Source organism: Elgaria multicarinata, chromosome 2 (genome assembly GCF_023053635.1).
Source record: "Elgaria multicarinata webbii isolate HBS135686 ecotype San Diego chromosome 2, rElgMul1.1.pri, whole genome shotgun sequence".
NCBI classification, from domain to species: Eukaryota; Metazoa; Chordata; class Lepidosauria; order Squamata; family Anguidae; genus Elgaria; species Elgaria multicarinata.
The window spans coordinates 8,531,941-8,559,673 of NC_086172.1; the positions used below are offsets into that span (position 1 = coordinate 8,531,941).

The 27,733-nt window shown below is 42.5% G+C and overlaps 1 protein-coding gene across 1 annotated transcript in view; it reads right to left on the reverse strand.

Annotated features, from left to right (window-relative positions):
* Nucleotides 1-27,733, reverse strand: part of VPS54 (VPS54 subunit of GARP complex) — a 69,738-nt gene that overhangs the window by 1,339 nt on the left and 40,666 nt on the right. The window contains exons 12-23 of the mRNA XM_063115980.1: nt 26,880-26,976; nt 26,205-26,545; nt 24,601-24,730; nt 23,786-23,967; nt 13,288-13,400; nt 11,136-11,199; nt 8,934-9,039; nt 6,483-6,570; nt 6,050-6,171; nt 4,928-5,008; nt 2,427-2,534; nt 1,464-1,558 (exon numbers count right to left, since the gene is read on the reverse strand). Coding sequence (XP_062972050.1) covers nt 1,464-1,558; nt 2,427-2,534; nt 4,928-5,008; nt 6,050-6,171; nt 6,483-6,570; nt 8,934-9,039; nt 11,136-11,199; nt 13,288-13,400; nt 23,786-23,967; nt 24,601-24,730; nt 26,205-26,545; nt 26,880-26,976 — 1,527 coding nt within the window. The remainder of the gene's footprint in view (nt 1-1,463; nt 1,559-2,426; nt 2,535-4,927; nt 5,009-6,049; nt 6,172-6,482; nt 6,571-8,933; nt 9,040-11,135; nt 11,200-13,287; nt 13,401-23,785; nt 23,968-24,600; nt 24,731-26,204; nt 26,546-26,879; nt 26,977-27,733) is intronic.

A 27,733-nucleotide genomic window follows, 5' to 3' on the forward strand; every position in this document is an offset into this window, starting at 1 on the left:
TGTGGGGCAAGTTGTTAGTAAAACGGCTTTTTTACATTTATGAATAAAATGGGCAAAGCAGAAATACTACGGTGTGTATTTCATAATATATAATAGATTACAACCCGACGTAGTCATGGCTAGAATAGACCCAATGAAATTAATGAGAAGGTAGTCACGACTAATTTAAATCTTATTGATTGCAATAGGTCTCATCCAAGCGTGATGAAGTCTGGCAACACCACCCCTTTTTCCCCATCTACTTTTTTATTTTCCTTCTAGAATACCTTAGCCATCCTATGTGTCATAGCTTTCAGGCTGATATTCAGTAAAAACTAAAAATCCAAACTCCTCATAAAACAATTAAAAGTAATAGAAACTAATAGTCATTAGAAAAATGAAAAATATCAAAGATAAAGCTACTCAAAACAGCATAGCAACAGAAATATAGAGAAAAGTCTGAGAGACTAAGAAGGTCTTTAGCTGTCACTGAAAGGATAATAAAGTAGGCACCAGACCTACCTCTCTGGGGAAGGTAACTGTAAAGGACAGTGCCTGAGTTACCCCCCCCCCCCATTCCTTAGCATGAGAGGACTCTTGGATCAGGGCCTCATTGCAATTTCAGGGCTCAGAAAGGGGTCTAAAGGGCTTTGTAGGTTGGGTACACTGAATTGGATTCAGAAACTTGAGGTGCCTGCTGGCTTTTAGGCCCTCCCTCCCTCTGTCTTTTTTTACCTTAGGAAGTGGTGGCAAAAGGAAGCAGTGGTACCCAGCCAGGCAAAGCTACAGCCCCACAGCAAACCATTTCAACTTATTTTTCCCTCTCTATAAATGTTTTGAGTAGCAGTGAGCTGAAACAAATGCCTGCCTTTGTTGGGACACAACCAATTCACATTTCAAATGTCCCAGGAAGGCATTTTTCCCGCTCGCCCAGACCTAGACAGAGAAGTGCAGGCTGCTCCTCCTCTCTGCTGGACTATGGCAATATTATGAAAGCTGGGGCAGATGGAATAAACATCTTCCACCTCTCTTGGGCGTGCTACGACATTTTTATCTGCAGCTGCTACTGCTGCCCTGGGGCCTGTGTCAAGCCTGGGGGAAATACCCGATCCTCTAGGGTCAGGCTCTCCTCACCCAGGCGGAGATGTGGAATGCAGGCCTCTCTTTCTCCCTTTTCTACATGTTTGAAGCCACAGATGAAGGAAAGCAGCAGCTGCAGCGGCTTTCTTTTTAAAGAATCTTCTTCCTGAAGTAATCCCCAGCCAGATTTGGCTATATTACAGTACCACACATCCAAATCAGAATCCGGGCAATGCTTTCTGCCGCTCACCCTGACTGGATGAATATTTTTACCCTGTTTTGCAATCCTCTCAGAACAATAAATGAAACAGAAGGCGTCCATTTTACAAGAGAAAAACCCGTAAGGCACTACTTTATTGTAGCACAGAAGTTTAGGAAAAAATATAACAGTGTGTGTAACATACCCATTTTGCGGTCCTCCATCATTGACTACATTTAAGTGGGCCAGTTGCCTCTTCAAGTGAAATTTGTAGCTTGCATTTATTCTTAAAAACAACATCTAGGGCATAATATAGAAGATATTACTATATTCAATTTAATATGCACAATCACCTTCCCATTCAGGACCCCTGGTGCACTTTCACCAGCACAGAATCTAAGGGCCACTTCGTAAGTCATGGTTGTTTGGGATCACCCCTCAAACCCACCCACTAGTGGCCATACCCTTTCGTAACACACAAAGGCCAACATCCAAAGTAGATTTAATGAGACAAAGAATTTACAGTTACAACTGGAGAGCAGCTTTGCTTCATATATAAGGAGACGAGAGGGAAAGCAGAGCATTACAAGAGATTCCATAATTGAGTATTTTCTTGCAGCCATATTTCAGAGTAGGCAAAGCTCTTCCCATTATGGAAAAGCCCTGCTGAAAGGCCTGCCTTATGAAGGCGCCTCCTTCCTCAACTATCACCACCAGCAGCCATTCCAGCAGGCTGAGCCTGGGGGAGATGCAAGGGAGAGGAGGGCCAGTCCCCCACCCCGATGAAAGAATTCCCCACCCCCACCCCAAATTCCTTTTTCCTTATGTGTTGCGCCTTTTTAGATTGTAAGCCTGTGGGCGGGGATGGTCTTGTTTGATTAGATGTAAGATGTCCTGCGAGCCATGTAATGAATGAATGAATGAATAAATAAATAAATAAATACAAATAAATGAATAAAACTAATAAATACTATTATGAGTTACATATTATTCAACAATATAGCTGAAGTCTACCTAGGCAGTACTTGATCCAGTTGCCCTAAAGTGAGCTCTGATCCTTCTTCTGTGAGCAACCTCCAAGTGTAGGTGTCATTTGTGGGATTCAGTTGGGAGCATGTTGTACAAGAGAAATGCAGCAGCCGTAGACAGACCACTCAAAATGGCTCACCTGTGTTTGCTCCTCAGGAAGAAGGTCATATATTGCTTCATGCATCTTTGCCATTTGTTTACAAATATTCCTGAAGCAGGTAGAAGGAACAGGTGCTTTTACTTCATACTGGAAATACAGACAGGGAATGTGTTACTATATGTGTTTTTTGATCTTAGCTACTACTTTTTTGTTTTCATAGTAAAGAGAATTTTAACTAAACATAAAAACACAGTGATGTTATTTTCCTGCTAAATCCTTAACCATCTCATTCCTAACTAAGGTTTGCAATACCAATCACGCATTATTAGCATATGCTAAACATTTAAAACCAGACAGCCAACACACACACAAAACACTTTCCCCATTCATTAGGTTGAATTGCCCCAAAGAACAATAAACACATTTGTTGCAAATGTGTATTCTACACACAATACAGATCATTACAGATAAACCTCATATGCACAGATATGAATGTGGAATGTTAAAGCACACATAGAGGAAGAAAATTTCTAGTACAATTTGTAGGCAGATGTTTGAATCATGCAAGTAGTTTAAAAATCTTCATTATTCAGAAGGTAGGGCCTAATCAGATACCCACTAGTTCACAATGACTTGTATTGTTCCTTATCGCTTCCACATGGTTGAGGCAGAGGCTAGGGTATTTTGCAATGATTCTGGAGAGTCTTCTCCCACTGTGTATAATCCTTATTTGGTGAAAGTCATAAAAAAATCTTTTATAGGAACACGTCTTTGCTTGGTCAATTATTGACAGTCGCTGTATGTGTGTGAGTATGCACCCCTAATTTATGCTAAGAACATTATTAGGGTTTACTTTTTAAGCTCACTTCCTTATGCCTGAAATATATTTCCCCCCAAAACTGGTATTTTCCAGGGCATTTCTTTTTCATACTAGATTCTAGGCTGAGTTCCATGAACATAAGAAGAGTCATGTTGGGTCAGAGCAAGGGTCCATCTAGTCCAGCATTTTGTTCACACAGTGGCCCAACCCGCAAGAACCCACAAGTACAACAGCACCCTCCCACCCACGTTCCCTGGCAACTGGTGTACATAGCCATACTGCCTCTGCTACTGGAAAAGGCACATAGCTATCAGGACTAGCCATTGCTAGTCTTCTTCTCCAGGGATTTATCTAACCCCCTTTAAAGCTGTCCAAACTGGCGGCCATCACTACATCTTGTGAGAGCAAATTCCATAGTTTAACTATTTGCTGTGTGAAGAAGTTTATCTGTCCTGAAACACCCACCAATCAACTTCATGGGATGATCTCGGGTTCTGGTATTTTTGAGAGAGGGAAAATGTCATTTCCATACACAACTGCAACTCAAGGGCTAGAATGCCCGGATTTAAGTTTATTTAGGTTTTGTTTAATATTATCCAAAAGGTGATGGCCACCTTTTGGACATACAGCGATACCCCAAATGCACTGAAATATGTTCTGCAGATGCCATGAGAGAATACTGGATTCAGTCACAGTCCAGGAATCAGCAAATATGCCCAGGGGAGAGTTGCCTCACACCAACTGTCCTGGCAGCCACCACACACTTCCCTTCCAGATGGAACGTGATTGTTGAAAAAACCTCGCCATTGCATGGACATTCCATGTCCTTATCCATACTATGTGCTTTTAATAATTAACACACTGTCAGGAAGGAGCAGTTTAAGACCAACTTCCCCACTGGCTATTTTAAAACCAGCAAGTGACAGTAAACTCAATTCCCAGGCCCTGACTGACCAAGAACCCCCAAGAAAAGTTGTGCTGCTTTCACATCAGGAAGATCAGAAAGGGACAGGGAGAGAGATCCATTATGGCTCCGAACTAGCTGTCATAGGAACAGAGTTGGCATAGTAATTTCTGCATTTTCAATCGGTCTTTAAGCCTTGACCCAAATATGGCTGACTCTCCTTTCTGCAGTCCTGCTTGTGAGAAGTGTGTGGTATAAGGGAAATCGAACTCCTGCCTACAGGGACAGCTGGGGTGGGTTGTTACTGATATGGGGCTGCTGTGTATGGGCATGGACAGGTGAGTGGGGGAGTCCCTGTTGACATTGGTGTACTGGCGCTCTCCGTGTCTGCATGGCATTGGGGCGTCACTGCCACAACAGCATGTGGTTGGTGGGTACTGGCGCTGTTGTACCATGGATGCCGGGCACGAGGCCATCATTGCTCCATAGTGTGTTTATCAGATTGATTGTTTCTTCTCTCTTGTTGTTCTAGGCTGAGAGTTGCCATAGTACTGGCATATCTCTCTAATACAATCCATGTATAGGATTGCACTGTTAGTGTAATAAGGTAGCATCATACTGCATGAAGAAATGGTATGTGAGCAATTTGATAAAGGCTAACAGCAAACATCCTCTGGAATCCTCTGCTGAGGTAATTTACCTGAATTGAACTATCTGAACACAGGAAATATATCCCATGTACCACTTTAGAATTCTGTACAAAATAAAGAATTTAAACGTAAGTTAAAAAGCATAATTCTATCCAGAAATCATTACCTTAGAGAGCAGCTTGTCAAACAAGCTATCCATTATGGCTACAAGCTTTGCTGAAATTTCAGCTATGTGGTCATGATAATCCTGGAATTAAAAATGTATTTATTGTTTAGATTTATGCAAAGGAATCTTTCCTCATCAGCCTATCCAGAAGGCATGAAGAAAAACAAACAGCAACTGCACGGTGAATGTTAACAGCCTCCATACTTTACTGAGTAATGCAAACTGTTATTGAAAGGGGTTACGGGGACAGGATCAAGCCTCCTTGCTACCAACTCCCCATCCCCCAGTCCTCTGAAATGTGCAGAGGGCTTTGGGAATAGTCAGGGATTTTGCTCACTTGCACTGCAGTTTGGAGAAGGCAAAGAACAGTGTGGTTTCACAACCCTCTCCTCTAAACTGTTGCACAAAGGACAGGGAATTCCACCTTCCTCACAAATTTTTGCACAAAAGAGAAAAATCTCCACCTCTCTTCCAAGCCCCATACTCGTGCTGGAGGTGCTTCAATTGAAAGGGGGAGTCTTCTTTCACTTACGCAGAAAGTTGGAATCGAAACCTCCATTACATGCAAGGGAAACAGGACTGTGGTTCTCCTTTGATCCTTCCAGCAAGCACAGAAGAATTAGAAGAAAGACAGGATTTTGTTTCACTTACAATGTGTTTGGAGAAAGGAAGAAGAAGCAGGAGAAACTCTTGCGTCTTCTTCCTTTCTCCAAACTGCAACGCAAAGAGAATCTGTTAGAGGCTACTGGGAGTCCTTCTCCCCAAAAGACCAGGGGTATTAGTCTCTGGGAAGCAGAATTATGGAACCCTGTTTATTGTGGAGAAAAGAAATGGGTCATGAGAATTTGCAGCATGCTTTGAGGGCCAACCGTTCCCGGCATTGTCAATGAACATAAGGGGACAAATGGCTGCTCATATTGCACCGAGGAGGGAGATTATTACTCTGCATTTATTACACACCTTTAGGCTTAAAGCACCAAAGCAGTTGTCCATGCCTCTCTGGGGAGCCTGGCTCTCACTTTGGGAACCCTGAATGCATGCAAATTTGGGGGCGATTTTTTTTTTTAATACACCATAATAAAAAACCAGGCATTTTAAATCACAAAATGCTTGTAAAAATACCTTGGTAATGTGGTCGAAATGCCTAAGCATGCTGAACTGTTTGGGTTGTAGGCGAGCTTCAAAATGAGCTCTGATGACAGGAATGTAGTGTACTATGAGCTGCAGACACCGTGATGAGAGGGCTGTAGACAAATAGGAGAAAGTAGGAAAAACATAACACAGAAGAGCGGTTACTATATTATACAAGATATAAATAAAATATATATCTGCATTAAAGAATATCATCTCCATTTTAAATATTCAAAATTATGTATTTTGAAGAATGATCGTAACACATACAAGCACCTTCATTTACTGCTCACAAACAGATTCATAAGAAAACCATTTCATCACCAAGCCAACACTCAAAATATATCCCTAAAAGGTTGTGAACTGAGAGACATTTAGCTTGAAAATTAAAGAGATCATGGAAGTTTGAAAATGGGATCCATACCTAAATTTTTTGTAGTTATTGTTTTCAAGCCAACCACCTGCAATGCTCCTGCTCCAAGCACTAGTTGACAACTTCTTGAGTTGAAATACTGAATGAGAAATGGAGGAAGTAAATCGTCACACAAGATCTATGTGCAAAGGAGCAAATTATTTGTGCTAAACGTATTTTCTAAACCTCCTAACTCATTGCAACATGACAAAAATCCCAGTGGATTAATGAGTTGAAGAAGCTAACACTAAATGTTGACACTTACTGACAAGTTACGTCAAGCTAGATATGGCTCTGTAGTACATCCTTCCTTGGTTTTCATGGCCACCCTGATATTAATTATAGCTGATCCCAAGAAATTGAGAACAGCTATATAAAAAACGTTGGTTGCCTCTTACTTATCATATGTGTTTCATGAGCCTACGTAGCACTCCAATCCAATGTGCAATGGGGAAGTTTGGGATCTCACTAGTATTTATGTCTGCACAGGGATCTACACATGTGAAACCCAATGCGCACAGGCACTACCACCCATACAGTTTTTACAGCTTGGCTTTACGGTGTAAAAAGCACGAGACTTTTAACTTTGGGCTCTCTGTATGTGGGCTCTCATATTTATTTATGTATTTATTACATTTATATACCACCCCATAGTGAAGCTCTCTGGGCGGTTTACAAAGGTTAAAAACAGTGAGCATTAAAACAAATATACACAAATTTAAAACCAACAAAAGCATAAAAACAATATCCATTTCAAACAACTATTCTGGCGTCAGTTAAAAACTCAGCATGATGAGGGACTCATTCATGACATTCTGGAGAAGTTTCCACCCTTTGCTGTTGGGTTGATTGAGCCAGCCCAGATCTCCCTGTGCCTTAGCAGAGTCTAGCAGGACAACTTCATGGATCTGGGCGCTTGGAGCAAGACCAAAAGGGGGGCAAGGAGGAGGGTACTGCTGGCTCCACGGAGGCTACCCATGCTGTTACCGGAGCGCCCGGCTGGCTGCTCGCTCGCCTTCCTGCTCTCCGGGAACGCAAGAGCAGCCTCGCCTTCCATATGAATGTGTACAAACATAACCTGGGAAGCAAGTGTATCAGGGTTGGGTGGGATGGGATGGAGCAGCATTGTCCCAACACCTTATCATACGTCAGACTTTAACATCTGCAGAAGAATTAATTTTTGTCTGCAAAATTCAACCCTAAAGAAACATGGAGGAATCCAACTGACCAATCTGGTAATAATTCCTGGTTTATGATCCAGTCTGTTTTAATGTCAGTTATAAAAGGCTTGGATAGATTTTTATTTGTAAGGTCTTCAGGGGATGCCTTACTGAATGTACCACAATCTATGGTGTGTCGTTTTGCAGCAACACGGAAGAGGGCCTAATTCGCGATAGTGCTACTCTCGAGAAGGCCCACCTACAATATTCAAAAGGCATCAACAGTAATGTGCTTCCAAATGTTATTAAAAACACATCTCTATGCACACCCAGTGTTTTGAGACACTTTTACGATGTTTTCTAGCTTCAATACTTGTATGTTCAGATAGAATTTTAATGTATGTTTTAAGGTTGTGAACCACATTAAAATAATTCTTTTGAATAGAAAGTGGTATAAAATGTTTTAAATATTGTATACCACAGGTTTTGTGAACCGCCTAGAGAGCTTTGGCTATTGGGCGGTATAAAAATGTAATAAAGAAAGAAAGAAAACAATTTTTATAAACTGGTTAATCACAGATTAAATTAACACTGAAGACAGAGTGATCGCATGTCATGCCGTAGCATTTACTTTACACCACCTGGATATTTGTAGAAACCAGTACATTAATGTTAAAAAATTAACAAACCAAATAACAGCTAAAATATTAAAGAAAAAACACTTGCCATCCTTTCCCTATCACTATTGATCAGTTTGACTGAGTCATGTGTCCTTCAAAGCACAAGGCAGGGCCTTTCAATTGGTTTAGCTGTGGATTTCGGCGCTTTACATTTTGACTAATTTGTGGTTTAATGCCTGCAAGTGAAGCCTGCCCAGCTGCCAGTGAGATAGGAGGCACGCATAAATCAAGGATCCACAATCTCCAATATTAAAGGAACAGCTCACCAATATCAAATCTAATAATTTGTCTAGCACCAATATGTGCTAAACAGAGGAGAAATCTGCGCACGGCTTTTCAGAGAAAATGACAAAAGGAGCATTGGGATGACTTTGGCGTTCATAACGGAGGGCCTGCAGCCTACAAGGTGAACAAATGAACAGAAAGCTTTCTTCTGACCTTTTATCTTGGGCACTGAACAGAGTTCAAAGTCCCATACACGTTTTCTGATGTTAATAGTTAAGCTATTTCTTCCAGTGCCTGACCATGCATAACTAGATTCATTAAACATTTATGTCAAAGCAACATTTAAAAATGCAAGGTACATTTCCTGCACGTGACAACGGATCTGAGGGAACTTGTACCTTCAGTAAATCAGAGAGGCGAGTGAGCATGTCGGTGGCTATGGAGGGTATGTTATCCACACACTGGCAGTAATCGAGGATGATTCTAATTAACAACAATACTGTCCTGCAAGACAAAGAATCAAGCATGTGATTTCAGACCATATGAAGGTTGGCAAGTCATCAAATCAACATCTCTGAAAGGTTGACTTCAATTACTTCCTGTTCACTTCTACTACTTCACCAGTAACACTGCCTGGCAGTTTTTTTCAATGGCTCCTGCATTTTACTTCCCAGATGAACACAGTCCATATGCCGTTGAATTAAATGGGAAAGCTCCGCTGATATTTATGGAGCTAGCTTATTGTCAGTTAGAGAGAAATTCTGTCTTTTAGGGAAAGTTAAAAGGCTCAAACATTGATATGCTTTTGAATGAGTGCGAAGTGTGATTTTCTGCTGCACATCAATTAAAGATGTATTTGGAGAGTGGCACTGTTTCAACAAAGTGTACTGTGCTGCAATGACTACACATTTGAGTGGCAACAGTATGCACAATTCTATATCTTCCGAATGCAGAGGGTTGAGCATCATTACCAGAGAGCTTTGGCTATTGGGTGGTATAAAAATGTAATTAAATAAATAAATAAATAAATAAATAAATAATACATTGAAGCAAATACTGCTAGAAATAAAAATGCCAAAGCACACTAATTTTTCATTATGTTTTAACCTTTGAAGCCTTAAATGGCTTGGGGCCAATTCACATGAAGATTCCCCTCCTATCATATTGAGTTATCCAGATTCTTAGAACGTCTTCACAGACCGGTCTTTCAGGATGCCCCTGGCAGATGAAGTACAGCAAACAGCCAAAGGTTTGGTTTTTTTGTTTTTACTGTGGCACCTTAATTGTTGGATGCCTTTCCTAGAGAGGCTGGCCTGGCGACTATATTATGGCCTTTTGGGCACCAGGTGAAGCACTTTTTATGTTTTAATGCTTGTACAGAAACTTTTAAGATAATTATTGTTTTATCTTTGCTGTGTTGATATTTTCCTGGTACTGGTTTTATTTAGTTAGTTTGTACGGTGGTTGGGTTTACTCTGTTTGATTTTTAGGGCACTGATTGTTTTTAATTTTTATTTTTAACCATCCAGAGGACATGGTTATTTGGGCAGCATAGAAGTGATGTAGATAATTACATGTTAAACATTTAGTACTTTAGCACCTCAATCTACAAAATCAGGCATCAACATTTACATTTCATGAAAATCAAATGAATGTCATTTTTTCATTATTGACGAACTTGTACATTGGGCATAGAGTAATAACGTAATCAGATACACACACACACGCCCCCCCACACACACTTTATTTCTGTGTATTTTTACTTTTCTAGTCTTTCCTAGAAAAAAATCACAAAAATGCCTTTTAAAGTTGTGACCTGGTTTGCATGTAACGACAAACTATGGTTTATTTTATTTATTTTTATTATATTTTATTATTTATTTTTATTATCACATTTATATACCGCCCCAGAGCCAAAGCTCTCTGGGCGGTTTATTAATACCCTCTGTGGGATATTAATTAATTTAATTAATTAACCATGGTTTGTTGAATCATGGGGTTGTGCAACCCTGGAACTATGGGTTAACTATAGGCTGCTAACCGTAAACAACCCAGGGTTTGTTGTTGGGTTGTGAACTGAGGATTGTTTAAACTATGTGTTGTTGTTACATGCAAATTCAGAACTGTGGGTTGCAGCGGACAAGAGCAGTAAAACCCCCAGCATCTTTACATGTTAATACTGCAACGGCAGTTGGGATACAACGAGGGAGCAGGTGATGGTAGAGATGAAGGAGGAGGGAAACAAATAACCCACAGACTGTGAAAACAAATCTTGGCTTCTTCAAATGTCTGCCAGATAAACCATGGGTAGGTAAACAAACCATGGTTTAAATAAGCCACGGGTTAGCATTACGTGCAAACCAGGTCAAAATTTGCAACAAAAACATCTCTGGCCACTGATTTTGGTGGAACCTAAATTTTTCAGGTCAGCCTTGGCATAAGAACTACCAACTGAAAGAAAAAATGTAGATAGTTGATTGAAATTTGGTGAGGTTTCTTCTTTTAATGATGGATCATATGCAGGAGACATGGTCTGGAATAGTCCTAATTTTCTTAAAACCGGTAAAGCCAGATAACTTGTCATGAAGGGGGGATCTTACCCAACTACAGCGTATTTTTCTCCATCAATGACAAGGACATCAGTTGGCTTTCTTTCTTCAGGAGCTAGACCATTGAACAAAAAGGAAAAACAACTAGAACTGAAGACAATTCAAAGAACAGTCTAAATGTCTTTGAAAATCATCCTTATATTTAAGCACCGTCCTTGGAGCTACAGGCAAGAGGGAATGGTATGATGGCGAGTGAGCGGGTTGGGGGAGGAGGAATGGCAAACTCCATGTCTCTTCTTCACCCAGCATGGAAGCCAAATGGGCTGGCAGAGGAGGGAAGCCCACTTCAGCACAGAAATGCTACAAGGGAGATGGCACTCAACACCCCTTCTCTGTCAGCCGCCAGCAGCCTAGAAAACATTTTTGCAGGCTAGTAACTTTTGCAAACTTATTTACAAGGCTAAAAAAAGAAGAAACAACAGCAACAACCACCTGTTTTCCATTCCCCAGTTTCCCACATAGAGCAGTGCAGCAAAGCTACCATTCGCTTCTGAGCAGTTACACCACTCAGTTTATGCTCCCTAGAGTCACCCCTGTACGATACGCAGTAGATCCCAGGCCAGATGCTTCATTCTCAACACTCTCTTGAAGACTGGCAGCTGCCATTCTTCACCTCTCCTGAAGGCTACATACGAAAAGTGGAATCAGCCACTTATTAGATCATGGCAGGTCAAAACACACGGAGCAGTGTCCTACAGTGCCCCTGTGCCTCTGCTAGGGGGAGTTAACCCATTGTGGGATGCCTTCCTCACACCAGCCTGGAGAACTAGTAGTTTCTGAAAGAAGCATGGAAATGGCCAGGAATGCTCATTTCTAGAATGGCACAGGTCAGTGGAGCTTCCTCCTGGGAGCTCTGCTGACCTGCCCAATTCTGAAAATGAGCCACTGGTTGTTTCCGGGACTGCTAGTTCCTGTTGCGCTAAATACATGAAGAACAGAGATTTATGGGATACATGGAGAATAGGTTGCCTATAACGTCAGACTTCTACCTTTCCACAATCATTTAGAAAATCAAAGAAGAGCTGAATGAGATCAGAGAATGAGGGGCTTGTGTGGCCCCGTGTGGTTGGAGGCTACAGACAACCAGTTCTCCATGTATCTAAAGCCACTGTATGGGAATGTGAAGTGCTTCAGGATGCAAGGAGTGAGTTGCTTGGGTTCCATTCACAATCAAGAAACAGAGCCCACAAGGAGGCTTTGAAAGATCATGCGTGCTCCTTAAACCTCTGAGCCTTATATCAAACATTGCATCACCCAGTGAGCAGGTCTTCTCTCACCCTGGTATGCACACCTCTACTATATCTGTTTTATGAGGGAAAAGTTAACGGCTGCTCAAGGGGGGCACTATAATAAAACACACACAGATATGTTGCTGTTGCAGGTCCTTGGAGCAATAAACAGGGACCCCCTCCCTCAACAAATCTTGATAATGGGCATCTTCATTAGCACTGTGACAGTGCGTCCAGCTGTGGAGCAGCTACCCCTTAGGAGCAATTAAAGCCTGTGGGGTTGTTTACTGACATCCTGGACTTACTATGTGGATAATATGGGTATTCTGAGAAAATGTAGCCGTTCTGGCGGCAATTCCTGTACTAAACACAAGGAGCTTTCTTACACTCACTTATCCACCCAAGCAAATACAATTAATTTCATTTAAATCTCTTCCAATGATCCTCTCTCTAAGCTAACTGTAGATCAGCTCCAAGATCTGTCATTTGAAAGTGGCATTAAGACATGCATGATTTATATATAGTTCTAAGTGAAAAAAGTGACTATGCAGGTGGGAACAATATGGATCCAAAGCTATTACATTTAATTTTGGTTTGCAGCTTTACTTCTTGACCACTGGGCTTCTAAACAACTTTACCCTCCACAAGTCAGGCCACAGCAAGACCTAAGGTTTATCCTGGGATCATCCCGGGTTCGCCCCTGCTTGAGCACTGGATCCCCTGTGTGTCACCTAGGTGAACAGGTTTGACCCCTGGACGATCCAAGGATAAACCTTAGGTCTAGCTATGGCCTCTGTCTCTCTCTTTAGAAATAAATGAGCTTGGGAATGAACTATTTCAAAGCAATTTGTCTGCCACAACATTTCCGCCTGGCAACATTAGAATATATAGGAATACAGAGACAAGAGACCCACCTCCGGTTCTTTTATCTGGTAAAGCAATTTTGCCATCAGATATAGAATCAACAAGATCCTGAAACTCTGCCGGAACATCAGCCTGCTTCCATCGCTCGTTATCTAGCAGGAGGCTATTTATAAACATAAAGGAAAAGGAGTGTACAAAAATAAGAATACACTGTCTTGAAGTCTCTCAGGTCTGTACTTGTTTTTATGTTCATTACCAGGAACATGAAGTCATAAAGGATTAAACTGATGGAATACAATCAACATCAGAAAGATTCTCAGGAGAGCTGCACTGGCAAATTGAAAATAAATGAGAATACATTCTCATGAAGCAGTTTGATGACCAAAGTCTTAGGCTTAATTCACATAGACAGCGTGCGTAGAAAGACATTTGTGTGAAATGACTTCCCACACATTTTGGTCAATTTCAATGACACCACCACAATTCTTTTTGGGGACACTGCACCTGTGGTGCTGAAACAGGTTAAACCATATGGGAAACATCTTTCCATTTCCCACACGCTACAACGCCCATGTGGTCGCAGCCATCTATGTGTAATTTACCACAAGTGTAAATAGGACCTCAAAGAAAATTGCTGCTAATGTGGCACACTTGACCCAAAGAATCTAACAGACTGACAAAGGCCGTTGCTAGACGATGGGTGAGCCCAGTGCTCGCCCCGGGCATCCAGATGATGCACAGGGGATTCTGGGCTCAGGCAGGGGTAACCCTCGCTTGGCCTGGGAAAACCGTCACCACTTGGGCCCCAGTATTTCCCGCGGTCTCGGGGTGGGGAACTGGAGATGGGGGGGGGTATCGCGACCAGGGTGGGGAAATCAGAGATCGCGGGGGAGGGGGGAACTGGAGATGGGAGGAATTGCGGCCCGGGGGGGGGAACTGGAGCCAGGGGGGGAGCGTGGAACTCTTTTTAAAAAAAAACCTTACCCGGCCCTTTAAAAATAATTAAAAAAAATGGTGGACACGATGGGTCCTTCCTGCAGCCTGTCGCGTCTGACGTGTAGACTGGCCCCTCCTCCCACATGGATTATCAGGTAGGTCTAGCAAGGCCCTAAGTAAAACAGGAGTGGGCAACTTTGGTGGGCTGAGGGGCTACATTGACCTCCTGGAACCCTGTGGGGGCAGCCCCCCTCCCCTTCTCACCTCTGGAATCCTAGTGATTCTGCTGGGAAGCAAGGTGTGTGGTATTCACAGCCAGCCAGCCAGCCAAAAAACAGGAGTCTCATTCTGCTTAGACATGCACTCCCTATACCTTGCTTCCCAGCAGATTTGCCGGGATTTCAGGTGTGGCAACAGCGGAGGCAGAGACTGGGTGGGAGCTGCACAAAAGTTCAAGATGGGCTGAATGTAGCCCATGTGTTGTCTATGCCTGAAGTAAAACACAGAATAGCCAGGCAAAGTAAGGGTCCTTGAAGTTAAAACACTACAGGCCTGTTCAGACAACACACTAAGCCTTAGTTAGGCTGCTAACCCTTTTGCAGCAAATGGTTAGTGAGCATGTTTAACCTGTGGTTATGTAGCTACGATGGTTTGGAATGGTTCACGCAACACGCAAAGCCATAATGTTTAACTCAAAATGCTTAACCGTGTGGCTTAGCATGTCGTCTGAACAGGGTCATTAAGAACACAATACTGTTTTAGGACACTCTTAGTCAAGAACAGACTGTGAGAAATTGAAAAAAAAAGTTTCATATGCCCATACGGAGCACAAGATAAAGAAAAAAATCTAAATAATGAAGCTGTTAATGAAGCAAACACAGATTAAAATCCTATTTATTTGTAACCCAGTTTCTTGCATGCAGTTGCTGAAGGTTGCAAAGTGGGTATCTTGGCATAAAAGTAGTGGGTGTCAAATAACCTCCCATTGCCCCCCAAAACTCAAAAAATCATAGTAGTGAGGATGATGCATGTAAACATCCTTCAAGTTGTCTGGAATTTCCAGCATGCAGGAATTAGCGGTATGTAGGAACAAGCACCAGGCCTGCCAGGGAAGGCAAGGGATGAGAGAGAACAAGCTGGGTATTGTTCACTTCTTCCCAGCTTATTCTTCTCCTGGCCTGAGTTTGGGTAAACACTCAACGGAACCCAGGCTCCACATGAAGCAATGAGGCAACGGTGAATTTATAAGGAAGGGAGGGCAGTGACGTGTACGTTTGTTTACCCAAGTGAAATCTGTGTTGCCTTCCTCAGGGCCGAGATCAACTGAATGCTCAGCTTAGGAAAGGGTAGGAATCTAGGTTCTCCTGCCTGTTGAATCCCTGGAGCCACTTAGACACGAGGCACTGGCACCAGGATGCTGAGATGCCTGAAAATCAATTGAAGCAGTGACAACCTGACTCCTCCAGCACACTGGCCCTAGGAGACTCTGACCATGAGGAGTCTGTGCCAGGAGAAGAGAGAGAGAGAGATGATTAAAGGATGGAGGAAGTTGGGAAGGTGCTGGTATTGAGAGAGGAAGACGTGAGAGAGTGAGAAAATGGGAATGGAGAGGGGAGGGGCAGATGCAAGAAACCTGTCAGCATCATTTAACAATGGGCTGCTTCCTTGCCTTCCTCTCAAAGAGACTTCAAGGAACAAGGCAAATGAGAACAGGAATTAAAGCCAGAAGCAGGAAAGGAGGAGGAGGGAGATTGGGAAGAGGGGGAAATTACCTCCTTCTTTTTGCTTCCCCTCCCTCCCTGAAATTCATTGCCTCTCTTCACATACCAAAAGTTAAAAAGAGACTTAAAAAGTAACTTTAAACCTGCTTTTAACATGGGTTCTGTATGCGCATTCCATTTCAGAAGTAAAGATTCTACATGGAATGTTATGAATTTCAATGGCACTTCTTCCCACTTTGTACTGCAGCTGCTAGTTCCTAACATCAGAAGCTGACCATACGTTAAGATCTAAACTTCGCTACAACTGTAGGATAGTCATGGCCCAAAAAAGCCCAGTCTCCAAAAAGGAACGGCATTTTGGTGTAGCAGACTTGCACTTCAGTACTGAGCCAGCTTCCACCAGAGCTACGTTCTTTTGAATATCCCAAACACCCTGTACCTGCCTACACATCCATCAGGCCTATATGAACATAATGATCTCAGCTTCCTAAAACATAGTGAGGCCTAAGTGTCCTTTCCTTGTTTCTCCCCTCGTACACTACCCTCACCACAATGATAATTGTTAAATAAAACCACAGTTCCTTGTTACATCTGAAACAGGGAAATGCAGGTTGCTTACCTGTAACCGTAGTTCTTCAAGTGGTCATCTGTGCAGTCACACAAAATGGGCTCTACGCCTGCGCGGAGTCTCGATCGGGAAAAACTTCTATAGCTGAGGCGTTTTTGGCGGGAACCCCTCCCCCACGCGCAGAGTGCGCATGCGCAAGCTGAGGGGTTCCCGCCCAGAAGCTCAGTTCATGGAGACCGACACTGTGGCCTCGAAACTGAGCAAAAATAAAAGCTGCCGGCATCGATGGAGACATCGATGCCGAACCCAATGTCCTTACAGTAGTATTAAATGTTAGCATCGATGAAGGTGTCGATACCGAAATAAAGTTTTGTCAAAACAATGCTACTATATCCCTAGGGTAACTACCCATATATATATATATATATATATATATATATATATATGTTATTAAGAAATACATAAGTTACTATACGTATTACACCGAAGTGGGGATGGTAGGGTGGGTTGTATGACTGCACAGATGACCACTCGAAGAACTACGGTTACAGGTAAGCAACCTGCATTTCTTCTTCGTGGTCTCTGTGCATCACACAAAATGGGAGATTAGTGAGCTGACTTACCGGAGGTGGGTCAGTGTCCTTATGTCAATATCGATGAAAGAACAGCCCTCCCGAAAGAGCAGTCAGCTCTCGCTCTCGTGTCCAAGCGATAGTGCTTCACGAAAGTCGATGGTTTTGACCAAGTCGCAGCGCGGCAAAGTTCAGGGATGGAAATGCCCTTGCCGAAGGCTGTCGAAGTGGCCATCGCCCTCGTAGAATGAGCTTGGACATTTGAGTCCAGAGGGAGTTTGGCAAGTTGGTATGCCAGCTTGATAGTCTCAACGATCCATCGCGCAAGTCGTTGCGACGAAATAGGCATGCCCTTATGTTGACAGAGTAGGAGACAAATAAACGGGGTGACTTGCGAAAAGGTTCTGTACGCTGTTTATAAAAAGCTAAGGTCCGTCGTACGTCCAATGTATGAAGAGTAATCTCCATCTGTGATGATGGAGAAGGAAAAAACGCAGGAAGAATAATATCTTGATTCAGATGGAATTCTGAAACCACCTTGGGCAGAAAAGTTATATCAGGTCTTAATATTGCCTTATCCCTATGAAAAGTTAGATAAGGAGGATCTATACGGAGAGCTGCAAGCTCACTCGATCTCCGAGCCGTAGTAATGGCTATTAAAAAGGCTGTCTTAAAGGAGAGTAACCGAAGGTCTGTTGTGGCCAATGGTTCGAATGGTTTTGAAGTTAATGACTTTAGTACAACTGAGATGCTCCAAGATGGTATACGTGTACGGATTGGTGAAGTTAAATTATTGAGTCCCTTCAGAAAACGTTTTGACAGAGGATGTGAAAACACAGTTGAGCTTTCTATGTTGGGCCGGACTGATGATATTGCTGCGAGATATACGCGTATGGAGGACGTGGATAAGCCTTTTTCTGAGAGAGATAACAGAAACATGAGAATTTGGTCCATGGTGGAAGAAAGAGGGTTGAAATTATTGTCTTTGGCAAATTTTTCAAAGGTAGTCCACTTTTGTATATACGATTTTCGAGTGGATGGTTTCCTAGCTGCGTCTAGGATGTCCTGTAATCGAGTGGAGGTCACATCAGGTTGGTGAACTGAATGTTCCATGCTGTTAACCTCTGGGTTTGTAGATTGGGGTGTCTGATTTTGCCTTGTTGTTGTGTCAGCAGTGTTGGTAACAGTGGAAGCTGTCGGTATCGGCTGTTCGACAGTTGTAGAAGTGGGGCAAACCACGTTTGCCTTGGCCACCAGGGAGTGATCAAGATACAATTGGTCTTGTTGGCAATTATCTTGGCAATCACCCTGGGTATGATGGGAAACGGAGGAAACGCGTAAAAGAGAGCGTTCGTCCATTGCAACGTGAAGGCGTCGCCCAAGGAGTTCCTGCCTTGACCTGCTCGGCTGCAGAAACTGTGGACGATCTTGTTTGTATCCGTGGCAAAAAGATCGACGTCTGGTATGTTCCATGTTTGGAATATTGATTTGGCTACAGTTCTGTTGAGTTGCCACTCGTGTGCAAGATGATGGGATCGATTCAGGAAATCGGCCAGTGTGTTTTCGGTTCCAGCAATATGGATGGCAGTGAAAGTGACATGTCTTGGGATGCACCAGTCAAAGATTTTCATTGTCAATCTTAGAAGACATTCTGATCTGGTACCACCCTCTTTGTTTAGATACGCAACCACTGTGGTATTGTCTGTGGTTATCTGTATAAAATGTCCCGCAATCTGGGATTCGAATGCAACGAGGGCTCTTTGCACTGCTCGCAGCTCGAGAAGATTTATGTGTTGTCTGGCTTCTTTTTTGGACCATAGACCCTGGACAGTTAGGGAGCTTAGATGTGCGCCCCAACCCCTCATTGAAGCATCCGTAGTCAATATCTTTGTTGGTTGTTCTTGACTGAACGGGATTCCTTGTGCTAGATGGTCGGTTACCGTCCACCATACAAGAGAGTCCTTTACTGTAGCTGGGGGGTACAGTAAGAGATTTTTTGAATCCTTTTGAGGATTGAAGTGTTTCAGAAACCAAGATTGAAGTGGTCGCATCTTTAGGCGGGCATACTGAACCGCTGCAGTGGTAGAAGCCATGAGGCCTAAAAGTTGTTGTACTTTGAACGCTGATATGTGGGGTCAACGTCGAAAAGTTTGAGCGAGATGAATGATGCGTTCGCGTCGAGTGGCTGGCAAGAAGGCTCGGGCGGCTACAGAATCGAGGATCCCCCCAATAAACTGGATGACCTGTGAGGGGTTTAATTGGGATTTTTCATAGTTGATATAGAGGCCTAATTTACATAATAAACAGCAAGTAATTTGTATCGAATTTTTTAGTTGTTGTTTTGTTGGTGCTACCAAAAGCCAATCATCAAGATATGGATAGACTTCTACTCCGTTGAGACGAAGGTGAGCACAGACTGTAGACATACATTTTGAAAAAACTCTCGGGGCCATAGATAGGCCAAACGGGAGAGTTCTGTATTGGTGGATGTTATGGCCAATTATAAAACGTAAATATCTTCGGTATGTGCCCTCCATGGCGATGTGGAAATACGCATCGCGAAGATCAATGGATGCAAACCATGGTCCTTTAAATAATAAAGGGGTAATAGAAGCTAAAGAAACCATCCTAATCTTTTTGGTTGTGATATGTAAATTTAGTAAACGTAAATCCAAAATAGGGCGAAGCCCTCCGTCTCTTTTCGGTACGGTAAAGTACCTAGAGTAGAAACCCTTTTGAAGCTGACTCCCTGGAATAGGTTCGATAGCGCCTTTGCTAAGAAGCATATCGACCTCCTGGAGTAAGGGTATAGTAGGTGGCGTAACCTTTACATTACCAAGAAGAGGGAGGGTTTTAAATTCTATCCGATATCCTCTTTGAATTATAGAGAGGACCCAGGTGTCGGTAGTGATAGTCTCCCATTGATGGTAATAGTGGGAGAGTCTATCATCAAAGAAAATGGTGGGATTATCCACAGGTGAGGGGGGGAAATCAAAGACGCCGCCTAAAGCTTGCGTCGGTCCTTCGAGGAGTTGCTCTGCCTCTGTAGCCCGAGAATTGCTTACGTTGCAGGAAGGGCTGTTGTTGCTGTTGTGGTTGTTGACGAGGTTGAGCTTGTTGGTATTGTTGTCTATTAAGATAATATGAAGACCGTGGTCGAACCCAGCGTCGTTGGAATTGTTGCTGGGGTTGGTTGAACCCCATACGGCGGGCTGTTGTTCTCGCCTTTTGTACGGTATCGAGCGAATTGTCGGTGTCGGCATTGAAAAGCCCGATACCGTCGAATGGTAAGTCCTCTATTCTAGAGCGAGCCTCTTGAGAAAGGCCCGCCGAGCGGAGCCAAGCATGTCGATGGAGTGCTATGGTTCCTGTCAGGGTCTTTGCGATACAATCAACCTGGTGTTTGGAGGCATGTATCTGCTGACGAGATAGCTGTGAAGCTTCAGAATAGAAGAGTCTAGCCAAATGCTTCTTGTCGTCAGGTAAGTGTTCCATCAGTTTCCCCATCTTGTCCCATAGCAGTAATTGGTAACCAGACATTGCTGCTTGGTAATTTGTAATTTTCAAGCCTAAGGATGAGGAAGTATATAACCTGCGTGCTAGGAGGTCTAAATGACGTCCCTCTTTATCGACAGGTGATGAATGCTGATGCCTGCTTTTTCCCTGAGCGGCCTCGACGACAATGGAGTTTGGAGGCGGATGCTCAAAAAGGAACTGGACATCTGCGTTCTGGACCTTGTACATCCCTTCTAGTCTGGGGCAGTCAAAAGTGACTTCCAAGATTGTTTAATAGTTTCAAGTAAGGCTGGTAACATAAGGATGGCCACTGGTTTCGAGGTATCGGACGAGATGGAGTCGAAGACCGGATCCTGTATCGAGGATGTGGATTGTTCGACTTGTAGACCTAATGCTTGAGCCATTCTAATAATCTGGTCAGAAAAATGATCCAAATCCTCTGATGGGGAGGTGCCACCTTGTGGAGCGACCTCTATATCTGGGGACGCAATGGATGGTCGTGCCGACGACGAAGATGAAGAATCAGACTCATAATCGTTGTGAGGAGACGATGGAGAATTGACTCTAGGAACCGGCATGTGAATGAGTGGTTCCGGTTGTTGTGGTTGGGATGCCTGTATACTGGGAGGTAGAGTTGAAGGCGGTTGCATTGGTTGTGTACTGGCATCGATGAGACTGGATTGAGGGTTAGGCATTGTAGCGGACGGTCTAGCTACAGGTTCAACCCGTGGATGTCCCCCATAATCTGGTAGTCGGGCGTGATAGGCTTGGGGAGAATATCCCCACTGTCCTTCATAAGGTCTTTGATAATACATGTCTCGACCGTAATATTGGTCACTGCGAGGATACCGTTCCCATCTCTCATGGTGTGGTGAACGGGACCTGTCTCTTGACAGCGGTGGTCTGTCATAATAATAATAGCCTCTCCCTGAGTGACCCGAAAGCATGGACTCTGGGGAGTCGTGTCTATAGCGCCTGTCCTCAGGTCGCGTCTGTCCAGGGGGTATAGGAGTGGGAGAAATGTCTCTGATTTCCCCTTCAGACGCTGAAGTCAATCTCGGACCATGTGCCGACTGTGGTCTTAGTGTCGGTATAGGCGACAACAGAAGCGGCGGCGGCGGTGGAGGTGGCAGAGGTTGTGCCGATATCGACATCGATGCCGAAGCCTCGGCCGCCGAAGTTTGCGGCAAAGGATTATTCCTCGATGACGATGGGGATTGTACGGTATCGACCGTCGACATCGGTATATTAGTCATCGGAGGAGGAGAAGATGGCCGAGTAGGGTTCGGCACACTCTTTTTAAGAGATTTTTTATTTCTCTTTTTCCTGCACTCCTCTGGTTATGAGGCAGTATGCTTTGCCTTTTTTGCTTTCTTTGCTAATCGTTTGGCAATGGAAAGCGTAACACTTCTCCCAGGCGTCACAGGTATCTCCGGCTGTTGCTGTTCCTGAGCCAATAAAGGAGATTTTGGGGAAGTTTCAACAGGCTCCATAGTGCTGGAAGTCGATGTCGAGGGTTTTTCGACTGATTGTAAGGCTTTGCTCCAAAGCAGGGCTTTTAGCCTATCTGACCTGTGTCGTCGTGTTTGCTTGGAAAAAGCTTGGCAAAAACGACAGGTCTCGACAATATGGGCTTCACCCAAACACAAAAGGCACAAGGAGTGTCCGTCTGAGGGGGGAAGTTTACTTCCACACTTCGTACACTTCCTGCACGGGGCCTTGAGGGCCATGCGCCCTTACGGGCATTTTCGCTTTTCGCGAAAAAATAGGAAAAGAAAATTGTAAAATAACAATAATAATAATAAAGTAGAAATATGAGAAGGGTAGAAAGAAGAAGAAGAATAGCCTCTTACAATTTTATTTTCTACAGAGAATTTTCCCAACGAGGTCACCACAATGGTGGTTGAAAGAGAACTGAGCTTCTGGGCGGGAACCCCTCAGCTTGCGCATGCGCGCTCCGCGCGTGGGGGAGGGGTTCCCGCCAAAAACGCCTCAGCTATAGAAGTTTTTTCCCGATCGAGACTCCACGCAGGCGCAGAGCCCATTTTGTGTGATGCACAGAGACCACGAAGAAGAACTATGGTTTAATGTCAGTTTACTAACGAGGATCAAATGGTGGTTTAAAGAGACTAGGATTGAAGCTCCAAAACTTGTATATTATGGGATGAAGTGAGGGGAAAGGCTTGCATGTGAGCCCAACACTCATTCCTGGCTTAATAAATTATGGTTTAAGCAGCAAATAACATCTAAACCAGCCCATTCTGTTAATGTCCAAAGGTTCACTACACAAGCACCAAATAGGTTGTGCAGAGTTTGGCAGTTCTTGGAAGTGTTGTGGGCTTTTGTTTCCTTTTAAAAGAAATCTATATGATCTGCGTCATAGGGTTGGGTGTGTGTGTTCTCTGTGTCATTCATAACTCTCTTTCCCTCTTCCATAAACTACTGTTCCTGACACCAACCTATATTTCCCTTCTCTTAAGGACATATAAAACATCTAGATAGTTAAACACTTTGACAGATGAAAATGATATGTACAGGATAGGAAATAGACATAAGGGCACACACGACACAACAGCTCATTGTGGATGAATTTACTTGCAAAGAGCTGTGGCCGCCATTATGAACAGGCAATCCTATCTGAGGGGATGATTTGAGGATTAAATAACTTTCACATAACCATAAAACAGACCATGGATTATGTGACCGTTGTTTAAACGTTCGGCTAAACAGAAAGCTTCGGCGATTGGGCGGTATAAAAATGTAATAAATAAATAAATAAGCCTCAAATAACCCCCACCACCCAGGTTCAGATGATTTGACAAGCCCTGGCAAGCCCTGGCCACATTTGCATATGCATAATGGTGCACAGATGGCAGTGCAGCACCCTGAGGGTTAATTCACAGAGTCATAGAATCATAGAATAGCAGAGTTGGAAGGGGCCTACAAGGCCATCGAGTCCAACCCCCTGCTCAATGCAGGAATCCACCCTAAAGCATCCCTGACAGATGGTAGTACAGCTGCCTCTTGAATGCCTCTAGTGTGGGAGAGCCCTCAACCTCCCTAGGTAACTGATGTGGTTAACTCATAGTGGTTTAATTAACCTTGGTGTTCTACTGTAATCTATCGTATGAAATGCAAGGAAGAAATCTAATGAAGGGAGCAATCCTATAAAGAGGAACACTTAAAAAATTTGTAACAAACTGCATTGAATTACCACATATGCATAGAGAGATACCTAAGTTTAGTCTTTCTTTCTTCATGGAATCTGTTTACAAATCTGTTGGCTTGACTCTGAAGCGCACCACGCAGTGACATACTCTTCCTACCACAGATCTGTTCTGTATCCAAGATGAAAGTTTCCATCATTCGTGAAAGAGCAACAAACTCTGTAGAATTCAACTTCTCCAGGAACCCATCCTAAATGCAAAGGATTGAAAGGATGCCATAATATTATAATTAATTCCACTTTTATTCTACCCCATCTCAAAGACTCCCACACAGTAGGAAAAACCCCATTAACATGGTCAGGAGGACTTCTGAAATATAGACATTTGGAGGCCTCATTTTATTACTTATTTATTCAATTTATATATTTATTTACAATATTTCTATACTGCTCCACATCCAAGATTTCAGAGTGATGAACAGCAGATAGGATTAAAGGTAATAATAATAATAACAACAACAACACGGTAAAATTACTATTTTAAAAAATCTGTGCCTCACTTTTCTTTTTAACAGTTTATAGAAACCACTGCAAGGAGGAAGCAATTGCTGCACAAAAAGCGAGAGAAAGAAGGAGGGTGCAAGGCTTAGGCACATTAGGATTAAGTGCGATCTGAATTACCCTTAAGTGTTGTTAAAGGAATACACACTTTTCAGCAAGTACCGTTTCTATTCCATTGGGCCTCAGCATGTTTCTGCACAGCAATTTCCCAGGATTGACCCAACTATAAGTTTAAGCAGTGTGGTGGTGGGGGAGAGTTACTTTCTCAGTTGAAAATAAAATAAAACTTTCTTCTGGGATACAGGTACATATTTGGAACTTACTTTTGCTCTAGCCATGAGGAACTTGACAGAACGATCATGGCAAATATCAGAGGCACTGTAAAGTAGTTCCTGGATGTTATTTGCTAATCTACCCAGTTCCAGATCTGACAGCTTTATGTCCTCACCAATCCTAAAAGTAATACAAATAAGAGTTTGTTTACATAAAAGTATCAGCCAATATAATCCAGCGACCCGCAACAACACTCACATTGATTTACCGACATCTACATACATACACACTGACAACTTTGTATTCTTATATCAATATCTATATTCAAAGTGAAAGAAAAATGAACTCTTGCCTGTTGTTAAACAGATATCCAGTATTTGCAGCAAACATCAAATAATTTGTAAGTAAACAATGATGACCAATTACTGTTCATGTATGAATTTAACACATACTTAACAGTGATTTACAAACCACATCACTGGAACACACAATAAAAAGGTCCCTACAGTAGCTTCAGACCTGAAATTATCTTACATCAAAAGGAGATATGACACTGGAGATTTGTGTCTTCACTTGCTGAGCTATGGCTGACTGGTAGCCTCATGGCTGTGTTGTGCACAACGCCCACTCTCAAGTAAAGTAAATTCTATCAATATATGTTAAGCCTTCCCTAACAGTGAAGTGAGAATTGAATAGTAAAGAAGGACTAGAAACCTTTCCTCCCTTAAAGAAACAGAGGGATTGGGGGGGATGAAATAAATGCATAAAAGCAGGGCCAAGTATATCAGATAAAAATGAAAATATAAAAAGAACCTGTGAGCATCTCAAGATGCAATTAAGCACAATGTAACACATATAGTTTGGCTGTAGCATCTGCTTGCCCCAGATATAGTAAGGCCTACAAAGCAGCATAAACCCCATGAAAAAGTAATTGCAGTAGATCTCAGTACTTTCTAACAAACATACACAGGGTATGTTCACACATAATAGCAGCAAATCCCAGATATTTTGGGTTGTCTGTGGGTAAAACAACCCAAAGTTATCCTAAGAACTAGCTGTAGGTTAACTCTGGGTTGTTTAACCAACTAATAACACAAAGTGTCTGGATTTACACATCGTGCAACAACCTATGATAGGTTGGTTATGCAAAGCAGAAGAGGCTCATGAGCAGCATACAATCCAGAAATCATGGGTTAATTGTTGCCATTATGTGCAAACCAGGTTACTGGGTGGCCAAACCACCAGTTTTAGACAATTAATTTCATATTAAATCTGAAATAAAAATTGGATAAAGTGACAATTTACTATTATATCATGGATTTCCTTTGTTGAATTCAAAAGAAAAGCCAAGTTAATGGCTTTGAATGCTGTAAAACTGTCTGCTCTTAGAATTCAGGGTTGGGGTCACAAGATTCATTTCTCTCCCCAAAGGCTACACAGTACAGGCACCAAGCCTGAAAAACTTGAGTTTTGGAAATCATGGTTTTGGGGCTCACATTTTTAGAGATATTGTGAATGTTTACTTTCAAATCTTCAGATTTCCAAACAGTGAACCTGCACTGACTTTGTTAGATTACTTCAGTTCCAGTTTATACAACAGAAACCCATTCCTGCTGCTTTGACAGTATCTGGATTAAGGATCTTTACTACATACATGATGTCAGTTGCACCTGGTGTAATACTGGATGAAGTCTGTTCCTTGCTAGATGAGGAGTCAGTGGTACATTCAGGCTCAGATACAGAGTCGCTGCTGCTGGGTTCACTGTCTGGGGAAAGATTTCTCTGAGAGACAGAATCGGCTTCTGTGGATGGAAGGTCTCCTTCACTGAAGGCATCACTTATGAACATGCCTTCATGAGTTAGATAAGCCACTTCTGTGTCTACGGCACTTTCCTTTGCAGAGTCCTTTTGCACAGAAGTATCCCCCAACTCCTTGCTCCTTTGGTTCTTGTCTAGAACCAAGAGAACCACATTTCTGATGACATTTAGTGTTGCCTATAATAAAATACAGGACCTGTTAAAATACAGATTATGCTGTATTTCTTTTTTTAAAAAAACCTTTAGCAGTAACTTGAATTTTAAATATTGCATTCCAACTCTACTATTCTGATTCCAATTTTGATCAGATATAAAAAAATGGAGCAAATTTTGGAATCCTATGATGCAGTAAAAATCAAACCTAATTAAAACAGATTAATAAATTATAATGCTACCTTGCTTTTCTACAGTTCTGTTTGATACAACTCATTTGGGTCTCTGTTATAAAACCACGGAAACTAGTACAGCTAGTACAAGACACAAAATAAAGTCTATTCAAAGTATACTTTACCTTAATTCTCTTGAGAAAGATAATAAAATTTGAAAAAATATCCTTCAATAGATCAAACCACTGTGGAAAATTCATCATCCTCATTTGATCTGCAAGTCTATGACAAATATCATAAAACAATCATTACAACTTCATTTAAACTCCAGTTTAGCACTCAGCTCCCAGGGTAGGCTTGAGTACGCTCTTGTCAGCTCAACCCTCAGCTTCTCAGCCTCATTTTCCTATCTTTAAAATGAGAGCATTAAGGTCTACGTCAGTGTTCTTCAAACTTTCCCCCCCCATGACCCAGTGCAATAATATCACATATACTCAAGACCCTGGGAATAAGACTCATTGAACACAGTGGGACGTATGTCTGAGCGAACATATAGGGTTCTGCGATCTCATTGGTTTCAGTGGGAGAACGTTCAATGCCTGCTTTTCTCTGCACATTACCTGGAAGCAAGCCCCACTGCAGGCAATGGGACTTACTCCCTAGTAAACATGCATAGGATTCCAGCTGTGCAGTCCAATCCCTGACACATCTACTCAGAAGTAAGTCCCAGTGAGCTCTGTGGCAAACATGCATAAGTTTAGGGAGCAAAAAGTGTTTAATAGTAGCTGGATCATGCCATTATGTTGTTGTTGTTTTAAAAAAATCCAGACATAGATCTCCTTTACTGTATTGTTATTCAATTAAAATGAAAGTTTGCTTTTGTACATTGTTGCAAAGTAATGTTTTTGTTATTTCTCAATTAAAAAGAAAGAAAACATTTTTCTACATGCATAACACAAGTGTATACAAGGAAAATAGCTTCACGTTTTTGCAAAGTGCAATTTTAAATTAAAACATCAACAACAGTTAAATCAGACAA